Source organism: Aristolochia californica, unplaced genomic scaffold (assembly GCF_029961685.1).
Source record: "Aristolochia californica isolate CCGP_79_NKW_82.1479 unplaced genomic scaffold, dmAriCali1.0.hap1 SCAF_2, whole genome shotgun sequence".
Lineage (NCBI taxonomy): Eukaryota > Viridiplantae > Streptophyta > Magnoliopsida > Piperales > Aristolochiaceae > Aristolochia > Aristolochia californica.
The window spans coordinates 42292947-42307363 of NW_027181881.1; the positions used below are offsets into that span (position 1 = coordinate 42292947).

General features: G+C 38.3%; 2 protein-coding genes across 3 annotated transcripts; one reads left to right on the forward strand and one right to left on the reverse strand.

Moving 5' to 3' along the window:
* The first annotated feature begins 3798 nt into the window (after positions 1-3798).
* On the forward strand, positions 3799-4725 carry LOC137955099 (ethylene-responsive transcription factor ERF086). The gene has a single exon (XM_068801973.1). It carries the CDS (start codon positions 3799-3801, stop codon positions 4723-4725), a length of 927 nt encoding a protein of 308 aa, XP_068658074.1.
* A 2220-nt stretch (positions 4726-6945) lies between these two features.
* Positions 6946-14154, reverse strand: LOC137955973 (zinc finger CCCH domain-containing protein 32-like). 2 transcript variants are annotated; one of them, XM_068803221.1, is made up of 7 exons: positions 13783-14154; positions 13551-13693; positions 13297-13359; positions 12985-13104; positions 12485-12769; positions 12063-12377; positions 6946-8121 (listed from the first exon to the last, which is right to left on the reverse strand). In XM_068803221.1, the coding sequence occupies exons 1-7, from the start codon at positions 13877-13879 to the stop codon at positions 7726-7728; spliced, it is 1419 nt and encodes a 472-aa protein (XP_068659322.1). In that variant the 5' UTR covers positions 13880-14154; the 3' UTR covers positions 6946-7725. The 2 variants fall into 2 exon arrangements, with proteins under 2 accessions (XP_068659322.1, XP_068659323.1); XM_068803222.1 differs by lacking the exon at positions 13783-14154 and having other exon boundaries at positions 12985-13120; positions 13551-13680.
* Between the last annotated feature and the right edge of the window lie 263 nt (positions 14155-14417).

Below are 14417 nucleotides of genomic sequence, written 5' to 3' on the forward strand. Positions count from 1 at the left end.
TGAAGATGAACTTGTCCACACTAACACCCTATTTCGAAGATTTCGAAGATGAACTTGTCCACACTAACACCTATTTCGAAGATGAAGATCATGTAGATGCATAAGATGAAGATGAATATGAAGATGAAGATGAAGATCAAATTTCCAATTTGTTGACTAACCCCCCCATAGTTTTATGTAACTAAAACCAAACCTGAATTTTCAATTGGTTGAGTTCAGTTTTATATATGGGTTCGAGCATGGGTTGGTCATAAGTTGAAAACTGATACCGATACCTCCTCATCTCAATATAATAATTTATAAAATAATATAAGGCTTTTTTTTGTGCATTAAAATAAGAAATTTCATAAGATGATAATTGTCAAAAATAATTGAAAATAAAAATAAACCTGTTTTCATGATATAATATATTTAGTATTTTTTTTTGCAAAATGTTAGTATAATATAAGAAAAAACACCTTGCATATCTAATAACCTTTTGACTTAACCAATTTTCTTGTTCCAATAAATTGGAGTACATAAGAGAACTTATAAAGTAAACGAAATACAAGTTATGCTCATTTAAAATATAGGTGCAAGGTATGTTTACTTGATCAAACATTTTCATAATCTTTTCATAGTGATTTTATACTCTTTCATAAGAGGATAGTTTAGAGAAACAATATGTTTCTTAGAACAAGTCCACAACAATATTATGTTTAGTTCATTTAAGCATAAGAAGTCCATGATACTTCCACATAATATTTCGATAGCTAAGTCAGTGTGTATGCACCAATATGAAGTGAAAATATTTTATTTGACCTAATTTTTCTGTTGCTTGTCATCTTTGACGAGAGAAAACAAATTTCGTCTTGAGGCCTACTTTCCTATAAGTACAGGTTCAAGTGATAGAAAAACCGGTTTCTTATTATCTTATTATTTTTAATAAGTCATATGAGAACAATTTTTATATACAAAGGCCATTATCTCTCAACACTTTTCAGTTAATTTAAAATGAAATTAGCCTTTTTTAGAATAATTGGTTTAGGCCTCGTGATGTTATTAAACCTGACCTGATCATGGACTTGACAAGGTAACATGGTTCAATTATTTTATAAATAAAAAATATGGATTATTATTTTTATGACACTAGTTTAATTTTTCCTCGTCTTCCTCACGGCGCCTTGATGCATCATCTTCTTCACAGCACTGATAATGGCGAGAGACAACGGCGGGCCAGCAAGGAACGACGACAGAGGCGGCGCTTCGACAGTACGCCGAGAGGGAGGTCGAGAGGCTCTGCGATAGAGGTTCGACCTCCCGTGCTTTGCGATGGCGGCTCTGCGACGGAGGCCGAGAGGGAGAAGATAGAGGGGAAAAAATTCGAGGGAAGAAGGCCGAGAAGGGAGAAAAGCCGGCAGGAGAAAAAAAAATCGAGAGAGGAAGCAAAATGAGGAAAAAATTTCGTTCAGGGGGAGGGAAAAATGCGTCCCACATGAGATTCATGTAAATGATTCATAAAATAGGTATGAAACACAATTCTCCTGTTTTTGCCTGAAAATATTATCTGACATAATTCGAATGAAGAGGAGATTATTTTGAACTAAGGGAATGAACAGAGTAATGTAAAAATAATTCATGTCTGATTATTTTGGACTAACCCCTCCGTAGTGGAGGCACCCATATCTATGATTTCATTTCAATTTGCCTTCGTTGTCCTGACAAGAAAAATATGAGAGATGCATAAGTTTCAGTCAAAAAGCTTTTAGGTTTATATAATTGAGGTTGTATTATTATAGACTTCAAATATATAGAGAGAGAGAGATCGAGAAACTTGTCTGGAACAACCACAAAATGTCTCTTGCTCACGAAGGCAGAAGGAACACCCGTGAGCACTAAGAGACCCAATTCAAGATACTTCCCGCCACGTGTGGCCTGCGGTCAGGAAGTCTCTCCATTAACAAATTCTTTCTTGGATGTTGAAGATGCCGCAGACATATGCAATTTTGTCCCTCACCTTTTTCTTTTGATAATGATCAGGTAAAAACGAAGGTGGTGGTCACTGGTCAGGCCCTAAGAGGTTCTTCAAGGATTGCTCTAATCCTCCCTTCTCTCTCTCTTTCTCTCTAAAGTCAAGTCATAAAATGACATGATCACATCCCTAAAACCCGGACGACCTTTGCCCAAAGACAAAGCCGTGTCTTTTGGAGTCTGTGCCAAATCCCATTTCACTCAGCAACTCCAGGTTCGGGAGACCAGCAAAAGGCAAATCACCCCACTTTCTTCATTTTCCGTGAGCCGTTTTACTCATTATTTTTCCCCCATAAAGAGTAAAGATCTTCTAAACATCTTTTTAGGACTTGACTCGCCTTTGAATTTGAACAGGAATTCAAAGGGCTTTTCTCTTGGGAAAGACCCATCAAACTCTTCTGCTTCTGGGTTCCTCCTGTACTCACTAAATTAAGCAATTCTGCAAGTGGGTTTTTCTTTTCGGGCACCTTTCTGTGGGAAACTTGCTGCGAGGATCGGAAAGGAGCTCATTATATCTCCCCAGCTCCAAACCCTGAGTGGGGAAGTCAAGGGTCAGAGATTCCAATCAAAATCTTTGTTTGGTATTTGTTATTTTAATTCCTCTTTTGTTGTGAAAAATTAGGAGATGGTGATGATTTTGTGGAGCAGTATGGAACCTGAGAATTGCCAGAAATAAATCAAAGAGGTGGACCCATTTGAGTTAAAGCTTTGTTTGTGTTGTTCCCTAGGAGCAGAAAAAACAATGTTTCTGGAGATTGGAAAAGGAAGGATGCCATAACAGGTTCCATGTTTTTCATTTCTTTGTTGGCTTTTAATCAAACAGATCTGTGTTATATTTATAGTTCCATTGCTTCTTCTTTTGACCTCACTTCATTGACCTTTTTCCTTCCTTTTGGAGGCCACATGCCCCCTCTACTCACTTCACTTGACTAGAGAAACCAGGTCCTAATAGATTCAAATTATAGGCAGAAGCACATGGATAAGATTGAATCAGTCACTCACCACTTGCATCATTCCTGTGAGACATCAGTAGCCTGAATCCATCTCTATCTCATAGACTTGATGTAAAAAATCAAATAACTATTTCAAATAGTGCATTGGACAAACAGAACATGAGTCCAACTTGGAATTAGAAATTGAATCAGGGGGGCCATTGAGGTCTTTCCTGCAATGAAAACTTGCCTACACAGTAAGACAATAACATGAAGAAGATAATTTTGATAGATTAATTATTAGTAGTTTCAGACCTATCTAACTACTTCCGTTGAAAATCTAACCCAGACAAGAATTCGAAAGGAATTCTCGTTGATTACTTTTGCTTATTTCTCGGACACAGTGTGATTATGATGTAAGAATGCAGAACTGCTCACAGGCTCCTGTTTGGATTTCAACAAATAGTTGTTGTGCCAATCACTAACAGACTCAATTGGAGCAGAATGGTGACCTTCATTGCGATAATCTTCCCTGAGAGTTAGAAAAACATCGTCAACAGCATACAATCATTTGAATTTCACATTGAGAAAACAAAAACAACAGAAAAAGATAAACTTCTGCGGCAAATGGCAATAAAGAAATAGAGAAAAGCAAGGAGGGTCATCACTCGGTGACATCTCGGAGTGTCCTTTCTGCTCCCCATCGTGATCAAACCACACTCATTTAAAGCCCCCTTCCGAGCCTGTTCACTCAAACCCAAGCTCATTTCTGTCAACTTTCCACTTCAACAAATTCTCCTAACATTCCTTGCTCACCATCATCTCTGCACCACCTCCAGACACTCGGAAACAACCCATGGAGCCTGAAATGAACTTGTCAGCTCAAATGGGATTCACTCTGATCCACTCAAGCCCTTCCCCACCTTACTCAAACGAGAAGAAAGGCAGGAGAAAGCAAGGAGAGCCAGGGAGGTATCTGGGTGTGAGAAGGAGACCCTGGGGGAGATACGCCGCTGAAATAAGAGATCCTTCAACCAAAGAAAGACATTGGCTCGGCACATTTGACACTGCACTTGAAGCAGCACTTGCTTATGACAGGGCCGCACTCAACATGAAAGGCACCCAAGCAAGAACAAACTTCGTTTACGGTGACAGCTCCTTTTACCCACTCCTGACTCCTTATGAGACTCAAATCCTCACTCCACTCCCACCACCTTCCTCCGTACTCATGGCGCCTCCGGCCCAACCAACTCTCGATGAGAACAAGCCATGCGAGACTCACAAAAGCGTTACCACGGATACTACGCCACCCACCTTTGATACTGACGCCTTTTTTACTTCCGATCCCAGCTCTGGTTACTTGGAAAGTGTTATACCTCAGAGCTACTTGAAATCTTCATCAGGTACCACCCATTTGGGCAGCAACAGTTGGTCTAGTAACTTAAGCGTCCAAGAGCACAGCATTTCCACCGGCATCCCAACTCTTTCTCCGAATTTTCTTCAAGAACAACCCGACGTTGCTACATCATTAACAAGCAGTAGTATTTCGAGTTCTTCTGATATAGGAAGCTATTCGGCTTTCGGTGGACTTACAAATACTTTCTGGGCTGATGACCTCTGTACGGGTAATGTCCACCCGGTGATGGATGAAAGCTTAATGGGAGCTCTCAGCCCATTTCTTCGGACTTCTGTTTATGGGTTTACGGCTCAGGATTCAGAGACTTTGTCCTCATCTGTTGCTTCTGTAGGTGATGTTATTGACTTGGGTTATTCACTGTTCTGAAGCTGGATTCAGAAGTTGTTTCTAGTTGAAGCAAAGACCCATTGACATCATCCTCCCTGATGTTTAGCTTTCTATATATAATTTTATAGTTCTTGTCTTTTACCTCTTCTCCAGTTCAGGAGCGTGCGCCTGCGGGTATTACAAATTGGAAGAGTACTGACTCCACTGTTAAAAGGAAGCCCTGCAATTCGTTGCTCTTCTTACTTTTTGGTTCTTTTGTTCTGGTCATTAGAAGCTTCTCTGATACTGGAAAGGCAATCTCTATCTTGCTCATACTGATTGCTAGGATTCTTTTTTGTTTCTCTGTGATTGTTAACAAACCATAATGCACCCTCATTACTATCAATCTGACTCCCACATCTCTATAAGACTACATCTCCAGTCGAAATCTCTTTCACTCTAACTCCTGTACGGATCGAAAGGTGACTGCTCAAAAGCTCTTATTTGAGATACCCATTTTGAGTCCACCAGAGGGCTATAGGAATCGCGCATGGAGTGACTCATTTTAGATCATTTGAGAATCAAGGCTTTCTTCTTGGATGATTCTAATTAAGAAGAGCTTGATGCATTATGGGCTATCGTCAGTGAGATGGACATCGAGCTAAGCTTGATGGGAGTTGAAGTGCACCTCCTATTAGGACAAATGTGAATCAAGAATAGCTAAAACACAGCTTGCTTGGATAATGAAAATGGCTATCACATGACTTCACAATCTTAAATACTCCGAAGATACGTTTTCATTCAAAAGCAAGAGACTAATGCTAAGTAAAACTTGGAAGCAACAACCAAACCTAAAATCACTAGTCTGGCTTCCATCTTGTACTAGTCTTCCTTTCTTCAGTCCTAAAATCACTAGTCTTGCTTACATCAATTGTTAATGAAAATTGTAGAGTTTCTAGTGATATTGAAACCTTTGGTAGATAGATGGTTTATAATTTTGTAGATAGTAAAAAAATTCTAATGATCAATGCTTTATTTTAATTACACAAACTTAATCACTTAGGCAGAGATGACAGGAAAGTGAAATTGAAGAAAGAACAAGAAAAGCTTTTGATTTAAAAAAAAAAACAAAAAACAAAGGTGAGTTTGTGAACTCAAATCTACGAGTTCTCAGCATTAATGGTGGTATTGAATCGAACTAAGCTTGAACTTGTGTAGGTTTTGAGCATGGTTTTACCTTAAGACTTCAAGCTTGAGCTCGAACTCAACAAACATTTAAAACAAAAAAAATCACAACAATAAATAGAGGGAATTTGGTAATGAATTTAATACAATTAAACCGTAAGTAGTCTAAGACTTTACAACAGAGCATACTAATGTTACAATATCCAGCTTAATAGATCTAATACAAAGAGCAAACTTTTCCATCAATAGCTTTTTATTGCATTGGCAAACAAAACATCAAATGTTGAGGGACCCAAAAGGGTTGAACTGTCGAATGTCTTTCAGGTTTCAAGTAAATAAAAGCAATCATTAACCAACTAAAGAGGGAACTAATGAAAACAAATAGGATAAAGGGTATTTGCGAAAGAAAATCTCGAACTTGGTTTGTTATATTTAATGAACCTTATTCTAAACTTGAACTCGAGCCAAACTCAAACTCCAACGGGTTGTATATTAGTTTGGTTCAATGCGACTCGTCCTCAACATGATCTATTCTTGAAATCCTGAGTTTTTTTCTTTCCCAAAACAACTCTCTATCAAGCAAAGCTATCTTTTTTTTTTCTTTTCTTTTGTTATTTCAGTCGTTTAAAATGTTAGGCCAAAATTCTTATTTCCTCAACTAACCTTGTCAAAGCAAAATTTGTTATTAAACTTCTTCATTTATCTTTTCTAAAAGGTTCAAAGACTACAGGGTAATATGGGGGTTGAATAGACCTGTCTATATCATCCCTGAGAGGAGCAGGTCAAATTCCTTGTTTAATATGCACCATATTCATCCCTATGCATAAATAAGTGAATTGAGATCTCAAATTTTAGAAGGGCCATAAAACCTCTAGCTTAGATTTAACTTAAATAAATGCTAAGATACATGCAATTTTACCCTAAAATAAATGCTACTGTAAGTAAGCAAGCAATTTTCCTAGGTTATCTCAACTCGACTCTCTTTGTATAGGAAATCTTACTAAGCTTTTTGAGATTTTATAGCTTTAGTTTTGGGTACCCTCAATAATCTACAGTTGCAAGCAGAGAAAAACATAATGAAGCAGGAGGAGCAAATCAAGAATAATAACGTTGGAGGGCTTGTTTTATTTAAATAAATATATGAGCTCTTATCAAGCGTTCGTTACACATACACAGCACATTGTTCATTCATCCCAGACAAGGAAATCCCCTCTGGATGCGGTATCTCATCTTGTTTGGTCAATACAAGTGTCCTGCCAAAAAGAGGGAACAGGAAGGGGCTTCCTATCCCTTTCATGTTGGGAAAATAAAGCTTGGATTCTCCGATTATGAAGCCTGTTCCCAATAGAGTAATCGTGGGGATAAAAAGGAAAGCCAAAATAAATAAATAAAACAGTAAAACATGCTCACACTGTAGGGAAAGGGAGGAAAGATAAGAAAGAGAAAAGAGAAAAGAGAAAAATGTGTGATCACTGAGAACATGTTCAATCCTTCGTCCTTGTAAAGGACTGGTGCATAAATTGAGACTGGATATAATCAAGCTGGGGAAGATTATGGTTTTACCTTACAAAAGGAGTTCTCTACAATAGTTATTGAGTGAGGGAAGGCAAAGGTAGACAGGTGTTGCTATACCTTTGGAAGACAGACGGTTTAGCTTATTTCTGTGTTGAAGCTGTTGGCCGCAAACAACAATTGTTGGACCCGGATCAGGGAATAAAGGAACCTTGAAAAATGGAAATGGAGTTTTGAATATGAGATTGTACTAAGTTCCTTGCGTGTATGTCAAAAGTTTTAGAGCATATTTGAGGTTCTTGAGAATGGATCCAAAATGAGAAACTCAGAAGAATAAGTTCTGGGTCCTATAGTCGACTTGAACTATGAACTATGATTTTCACTGCCCTGACTACCACCGGAAACACCAGAGATCTGACCAGAGTGTTGACCATAAGATTGAGAAAGACTGCCACCACCCTTGGAGAAAATTGAGCCTACTGAGCCACTAGATGTATTTTCTGCCGATGGCACTCTAGTTGAGAAAGATGCATCCTTATGGGATATGCCAGCAATAAACTCAGGTCTTAGTTCTGACGATGAAGAGGATGGGGCTAGAGTGGCCAGTGATGAACCAGCAGGATAAGGTGTTACTGGCATATCAGCAAGAGAGGATGCAGAGGGGCAGTAACTCAGTGTTCCCATTGGATGGTCAAATTTGCATGTCGGCCCAAACTTACATACCCCATGTTGCGCATAGTAAGTGCAAGGAGGAGCACCCTGTCAGACAACCAGCATATAAGAAAACATATGGCTTTCATATAAAATTTTGATGAAAAACTTACAAATATCTAGCTCATCTCAATCGCTACAAATAAACAATAACTACTAACTGGTAAGGTAAATACTCATGAATTGAGAGAAGCATCTATTGCAGGTCAATTTTCAATCATTTAACACCATCACATTCTTTGAGAAATCGTTAAGCTACTTCAACATAAATATGAGAATAAAAGTGAGAACCACACAGCACAACTTTGCCAAACCAAGCAAAAACTACAAGAATTATTACCTACTACCAAAAGAAAAGAAACCGATAAATAAAAAATAGATACTAAATGAATCAGTATCATCACCGTTCTTCAATACATCATAATATGGAAGTCATCAAAACTACATGTGCATCTCACATGTTATTTCATGCAAGCATCATTAGAAACTACACCAGTTTAATACTGAATGCCTGCTTTGAGAGTTGATGCTACTCCTACATCGTTCTGCTGGGACAATCATGAAACCCAACACCAGATTCAAGGCCTGTGTTTAGAGTCAATGCTACCCTACGAGTTCACAAGGAACAGAAAATTGTATTATGGGTTCTACTTCCTAAGAGCAACTTTCAAATTCTACATTATGAGACTTTGGATATGGAGTCAAAATAACAGTCACAAGACATCTTCGAAAGTCACAGCCAACCACTTCTTGGAAAAGCAGAACATTATCCAGTTTCTCAATAACCATTCATCTTATGAATTTGTCTTGTGATTGTTTTTCACTGGGCTGCACTTTTTTCATTTCTTCTCATTTCCTTGACTTTTATTATTTTATCTTCTTCACTTTCTTTTCAATCATCACTTTTCCAGCACAAATTTGTAGTTATAAGGAAAGAGGTAACAAAATGCCCACAAAAGAGATCCCTGACAATCCTTGGTGAAGCATGTATCTGCATACCTCATAAACAAGTAGAACAATTCCAATGGAAAAGTTGAACAAGGCAAATTCTAGATGTTCCCAACCAAAAGATGTTGAGTTTATGCTTCTTCCTTCAAGCATGATTCACTCATAAAAAAACTCAAGACTGGAGACACATGGTAGATGTCATTTTGTTCTTCACAAGTTCAGAGATCAGCTTCTGCTTATACAAGCAAATGAGGCTGACGTAATGGAGGTCAAATCTACGCCATCCGTTACACAATAAACATGGGCTGAAACCACACCGTGGAATATAACCCCAAAATCTTGATCTAAACCACAAGAGCAGAATCAAAACCCTCGGCCCTATTCCATAAGAGAGACTCTTCAAACTGGCAAACACCATCAGACGACAGCTAAATCTGAGACAAATCAAATTTTGACACCACCAAGTCACTGCTGCAATGTTGTTACTGATAGAAGTTCAAGGAACATCTTAGATAAAACTTTTTGAGGATGAATCAATGTCACACTCAACCTTTTTTTTGTTTTGTATTTTTGAACGGCCTTACTCAGCCAATTTAACTACCAACCTGAAAACCAAATGAAGAATGAGAGTTTCAGATTGACTGCCAGCATATATCATTTATCGAATAATTTTTTTTTTTACTCTGTGAGTCCCATTAGGAGCCATATATGACATCCATTTTCATGCTAAAAGTATTGCACATCACGGCAAATGGAGAGAAAGAATTTTAACATAGGTCGGACCAGAAGTCCATAAGAAATGATGATAAAATGTACCCATCTAATAATCACAATATTCAACCAATCAAAATATCAGAAACCAATTGAAAAAAAGAAAAATACTTCGCACAAAAAATTACAAAGATAACTGCAGCAAACATTGTATCACTTTGATTCACACTGAAAATACATGCAATTTAATGATAGACATGGGCAAAGAAAAGAGCATGTGAATTTTAAAGAAGAAAGTTCAAGGTGAATTTCACATAAATAAACACGAGGTTAGTACTCTGGATAATAAAAAATTACATCTGAAAACATTTACACACAATAAATTATAGTATTAAAAGAATATTTCTTCCCCTTGTTCTAGGAATCATATTCCAGTTATGAGTAACCTTTATCTTCAATAAAGCTGATACACTTGTTAAAAAAAAGATGCATTTAAATTTTTTATTTTGGCTTAAGAGCAGCTTCCCCAAGGAGAATACACCTTTTCAGCATCCATATATAAAATAATAAACTCATTGACTTCGTAACAGAATATGTAAATTGTCAGACACCAATCAAGGTTTATGCCCAATAAATATGTCCAGAGAAACAATTCCAAACAACCCAGCACTGGAAAATAAATAATTAAAGATCTAGCACAGGTAAATACAAACCAGCAGAAACAGAAACTCTAAAGCTCAGATCAGTATAATTATTTGAAAATAGAGCAATAAATTGAACCTCCAGAACTGGATTTTCTTTCTTCTATTATGTAGCTAATCAGTTAATGCAAAAAGCAGTAAACAGTGATGGTTTGCCTTGGACAAGATAATAAACAAGCAACAATCCAAGCTTCACCAAGTTTACTTCATTGGAACTAGTGAATTTACCATTTCATGAATCCAATCTGCAAGGATTCAAAACCTATAGATATTGCATAGAGTTGTTCCTTTTATGTAGACAGAGACAGTCCTAGATTCGCTAGCATGTAGAAACTGAGTGCACAAGGCTATTTCATCCATTGTAAAATTAGTAAGAAGCTCCCAACATTTGGGTTCATCAAACTTGGAACCTTTTGTTCTGGGTTCATGGAAAAAGGGTAAAATTTCCAGAGAAGCAATCTTGCTCTTAGAGTTAACCAACAATATCTGATGCAACCAACTTACACTTGGGAAGACATCCAGCAAAAGATGTTAAGATATTCTTCCCAACAAGTTCCACTTAAGTGAATCAGCAGCTAAATGTTAAGATGTAGCCACAAATGAAGAAGTAAAACTACAATGTAAAACAAGTTCCGCTAATGGACAAAACAGCAGAATAAATACAGCCATCCTACAGGTACTTCAAGCACGAGAGTGATTAAAAGTCTGAAACAATATGTCAGACAATTTCATTTGACAATTAGAATATATGCTATATAATACCATTCTCTGGCTCATTTTCAACAGCTTCTGCAGGTAAGAAGGTGGGTATGTATAACTACTAAACTTGATGTTCATGTAGTGATCGTATTCAACCATACCTTCCTGATTGAACCCACATATTCCGTTCTCCATCACTAGTACGAAGCCATAACTATCTTTCATAGACAAATATTTCTCTTAGCTCTACGACTGTCTTCTATAAACAAAAAGATCTCATGGCTCTATGGCTGTCTTCTTCTATACAAAAAGTCACTTCCTTCTATGCATAAAAGTTTGAAACATTACTCGTGATGACGAGTCATGATGCTTCATTTGATTCTCTTATAAACAAGCATTTAGTAAAATATTCATAAACTTGGTCAACTAGAAAGCAAACCAGAAACAGAGGAACCATGATTCTACAGTTCAATGTTCTCAAAATCTAATATGCACATGTGCAGGTATCTAATATCTTGGGATTGTCACAGAAGGAGATATCAGGACTCATGCAACTTGTTGCCATAATGTGAATGCATAGAAATGAAGTTTAGAACTAGACAGAGTGGGATTTAGCCCATTCTTAAAAAGCACAACAAAAATTCAAGTCATGTTTTCTCAACTATTAAAGTATTATTTTTATACTTTTGCAATAAAATTAAGCATTCACTAGTTCAGAAAAAAAAACATTTTCCAATTATTCAAGTATCATCAAACATGACCAACAAAAGAAAAGAAAGCATGCACTTAAAACTGTTCACGGAAAAATAAAATTTATTCATGTACCACAAGAAGAAATTTGCCATACTTGAGTACATTAATATCTCATCTTCTGAAAATATATGCATACAATTGAAGAAACAAATGATATTAAGACAAAGGAAGGCATACCGGCCGCAAAGGTAGACCCATGGGGCTAAGGACACAGTTCGTTTCTGGCACCATCCAATCCTTTGGATGATGGTATCTACATGAGGAGCCAAATTTGCAGTCCCCTGTTCTCATGTAGAATTGGCACTCAGGTTCCCCTGGTCTTTCTGGGAACATATTTTCTTTTTGCCCACTACTTGAAGGTCTCATAGTTGAAGATGCTTGTGAATAAAGTCCAGTATATGCAGAAGCAGAAGCAGATAGTTGATGTGCTAACCCAAACGGTGAAGCTGTCATATGTTGTGTACTTGGAGAAACTACTGGGCTAACAGGAGGCTGTTCCACAACATGTAATGGTAGTATTTTTTCATGTCAAACATAGCAAATAGCAGAATTTTATAAAATAGGTTGCAAAGAATTTAGGAGAAAAAATCACCACTCACTGGATAAGTTGTCCAACCAGGTACAGGGACCACCCCTGGGGGAAGCAGAACTGGACCATAGGGTCCCTGCACATAGGACCCAGGAAGTAGTGGTGTTCGAGCAACTTGCCAGCTGGCTACTCCGCCATATTGAGGAGAAGGAACAGAAGCAGACTGCACCGTGGGATAAAATGCAGGTGCAGGAGCTGGCACGGTGAATCCCGATGGTGGTGGGTGATGGAATTTACATGTTACACCAAACTTGCACTGCCCCGTTTTCACATAGTAGGAGCACTCTTTCTCGCCCTAAATAATACGAAAAAGCAAAACTTGTCAATAGAACTAGAGGAAAATCAAATCCATGCAATAACCTCAGCATTTGACTACACTGAGTTACAAGAAGCAATAGTCTTCTTCAGAGAAAGCTTTGAATCTAAAAAAGAGACACAAAACCATGCTCAAGCTTTTAGACAAATTGTTAAATTCAATGAAGTTAGAACAGAGGTTGAAAGAATTCAGACCGGTCGTAATGGATATCCATAATAATTTAATGACACAGGACTGACTGATCCACCTCCAGATTTGGGATGATGGTATTTGCACGAAGCACCAAATTTGCAGGTACCAGTCTTCAAAAAATACTGCAAGTTCATACAGCTGATTAAGAAAAAAATCAATAAGAAAACAGAACAGGAAAAAAACAGAATTTTTTATGTTCACATTTTCCTAACCACTACAATACCACATTGTTCAAGATCAAGCACCAGACTAATGGGTAGTAAAGCCTTAAAAAGTGATAATTCAAGCATGAACAAACAATGCATACATATTACCTGACATACAGGCTGACCGACCCGCTCTGGGTACTCCCCTCCCTGTCTGACAAGTCCCGTAACCTAACAAAAACATAAAAATCCAAACTTCACATAGAGTTTAGGTCAAACTTATAGACTGCTCTGAAATTGGAGCTCCATGTGTCTAAATTAAGCACATTTCGCAGACTTAAAAGGATGAAGTGGCAAATACACTCAGATCAGACATTTCAGGCGTTACGCCTGAAAGGGAATTAAAGAGGGAAAGAGATTACCTGGGAACGATCAAGCGGGTGGTTGAAACGACACCTCGCGCCATATCCACAGAATCCAGTTCGCATGTAATAGAAACAATCCGGCTCTCCCGGGCGCTCAGGATAGGAATCTCGGCCACCGACAGTCAACTGCAACATGGATTCTAGAATGCAATATAGAATAAAGGATCAAACATCTCGTAGCAATAAAAACCCTAAATATTATAGGAATGAAAAACGTAATGGGGCTGACCTTCAAGGCCAGTCTCAGCCGCCGGGGCATTCCATTCCGTGGGAGGATCGGACAGCGACCCCTCCGTCGCCGGGCGGTTCCGTCCGTACATCTCCATAGTGAGATGGGTGGAGCCGGCGCGAGACGGAAGGCGGAAGAGTGACGGTGGAAGAGTGTGCAGCCTGCGGTTTTCTCTTTCACCTTTTTGACGCGCGCAATTTACAGATTCCTGAATCGTCCCGAATGTCCCGCGAGATTCCGATCGGAGGGGAGGATTGGCGGGGGCGCGGTTGTGCAACGTATTCGCTCTTCTCCTCTTTCTCTCTGCCAGGTGGATACTCTCCCTCTCGCTCTCTCTTCTCTCTCTGTGGTCCGATTTGAAAGCGTATGATCTTTGGGGCTCTTTCTCGGCCCCTTTTCGGTTGTTTGTTCAGTTTTTATACCCGCCAAAGCCAGAATTCGCCTGTGTATATATACTCCTCCCAATAAACTAATACCTCCCTTTTGGAATCTCGCGGAAAATTCAAAATATGCTCGCAATTTCACTGCAACACTGCCCTCATCCTTTTCTTAATTCACCTCGTTGCCACTGTCGGCTCTTGGAAACCTTTTTTCCGCAAATCTACCGTCTTGATACTCCATCAATTCAACAAGAG

What these genes read in the sequence shown, in the direction of transcription:
- LOC137955973 (XM_068803221.1), bottom strand. Translation starts at nt 13,879, where the DNA reads ATGGAGATGTACGGACGGAACCGCCCGGCGACGGAGGGGTCGCTGTCC. An exon ending in TCGGTCAGCCTGTATGTCAG is followed by an intron (nt 13,105 to 13,296) that starts GTAATATGTATG and finishes ATGAACTTGCAG; the next exon opens with TATTTTTTGAAGACTGGTAC. An exon ending in ATGGATATCCATTACGACCG is followed by an intron (nt 12,770 to 12,984) that starts GTCTGAATTCTT and finishes CGTATTATTTAG; the next exon opens with GGCGAGAAAGAGTGCTCCTA.
- LOC137955099 (XM_068801973.1), top strand. Translation starts at nt 3,799, where the DNA reads ATGGAGCCTGAAATGAACTTGTCAGCTCAAATGGGATTCACTCTGATC.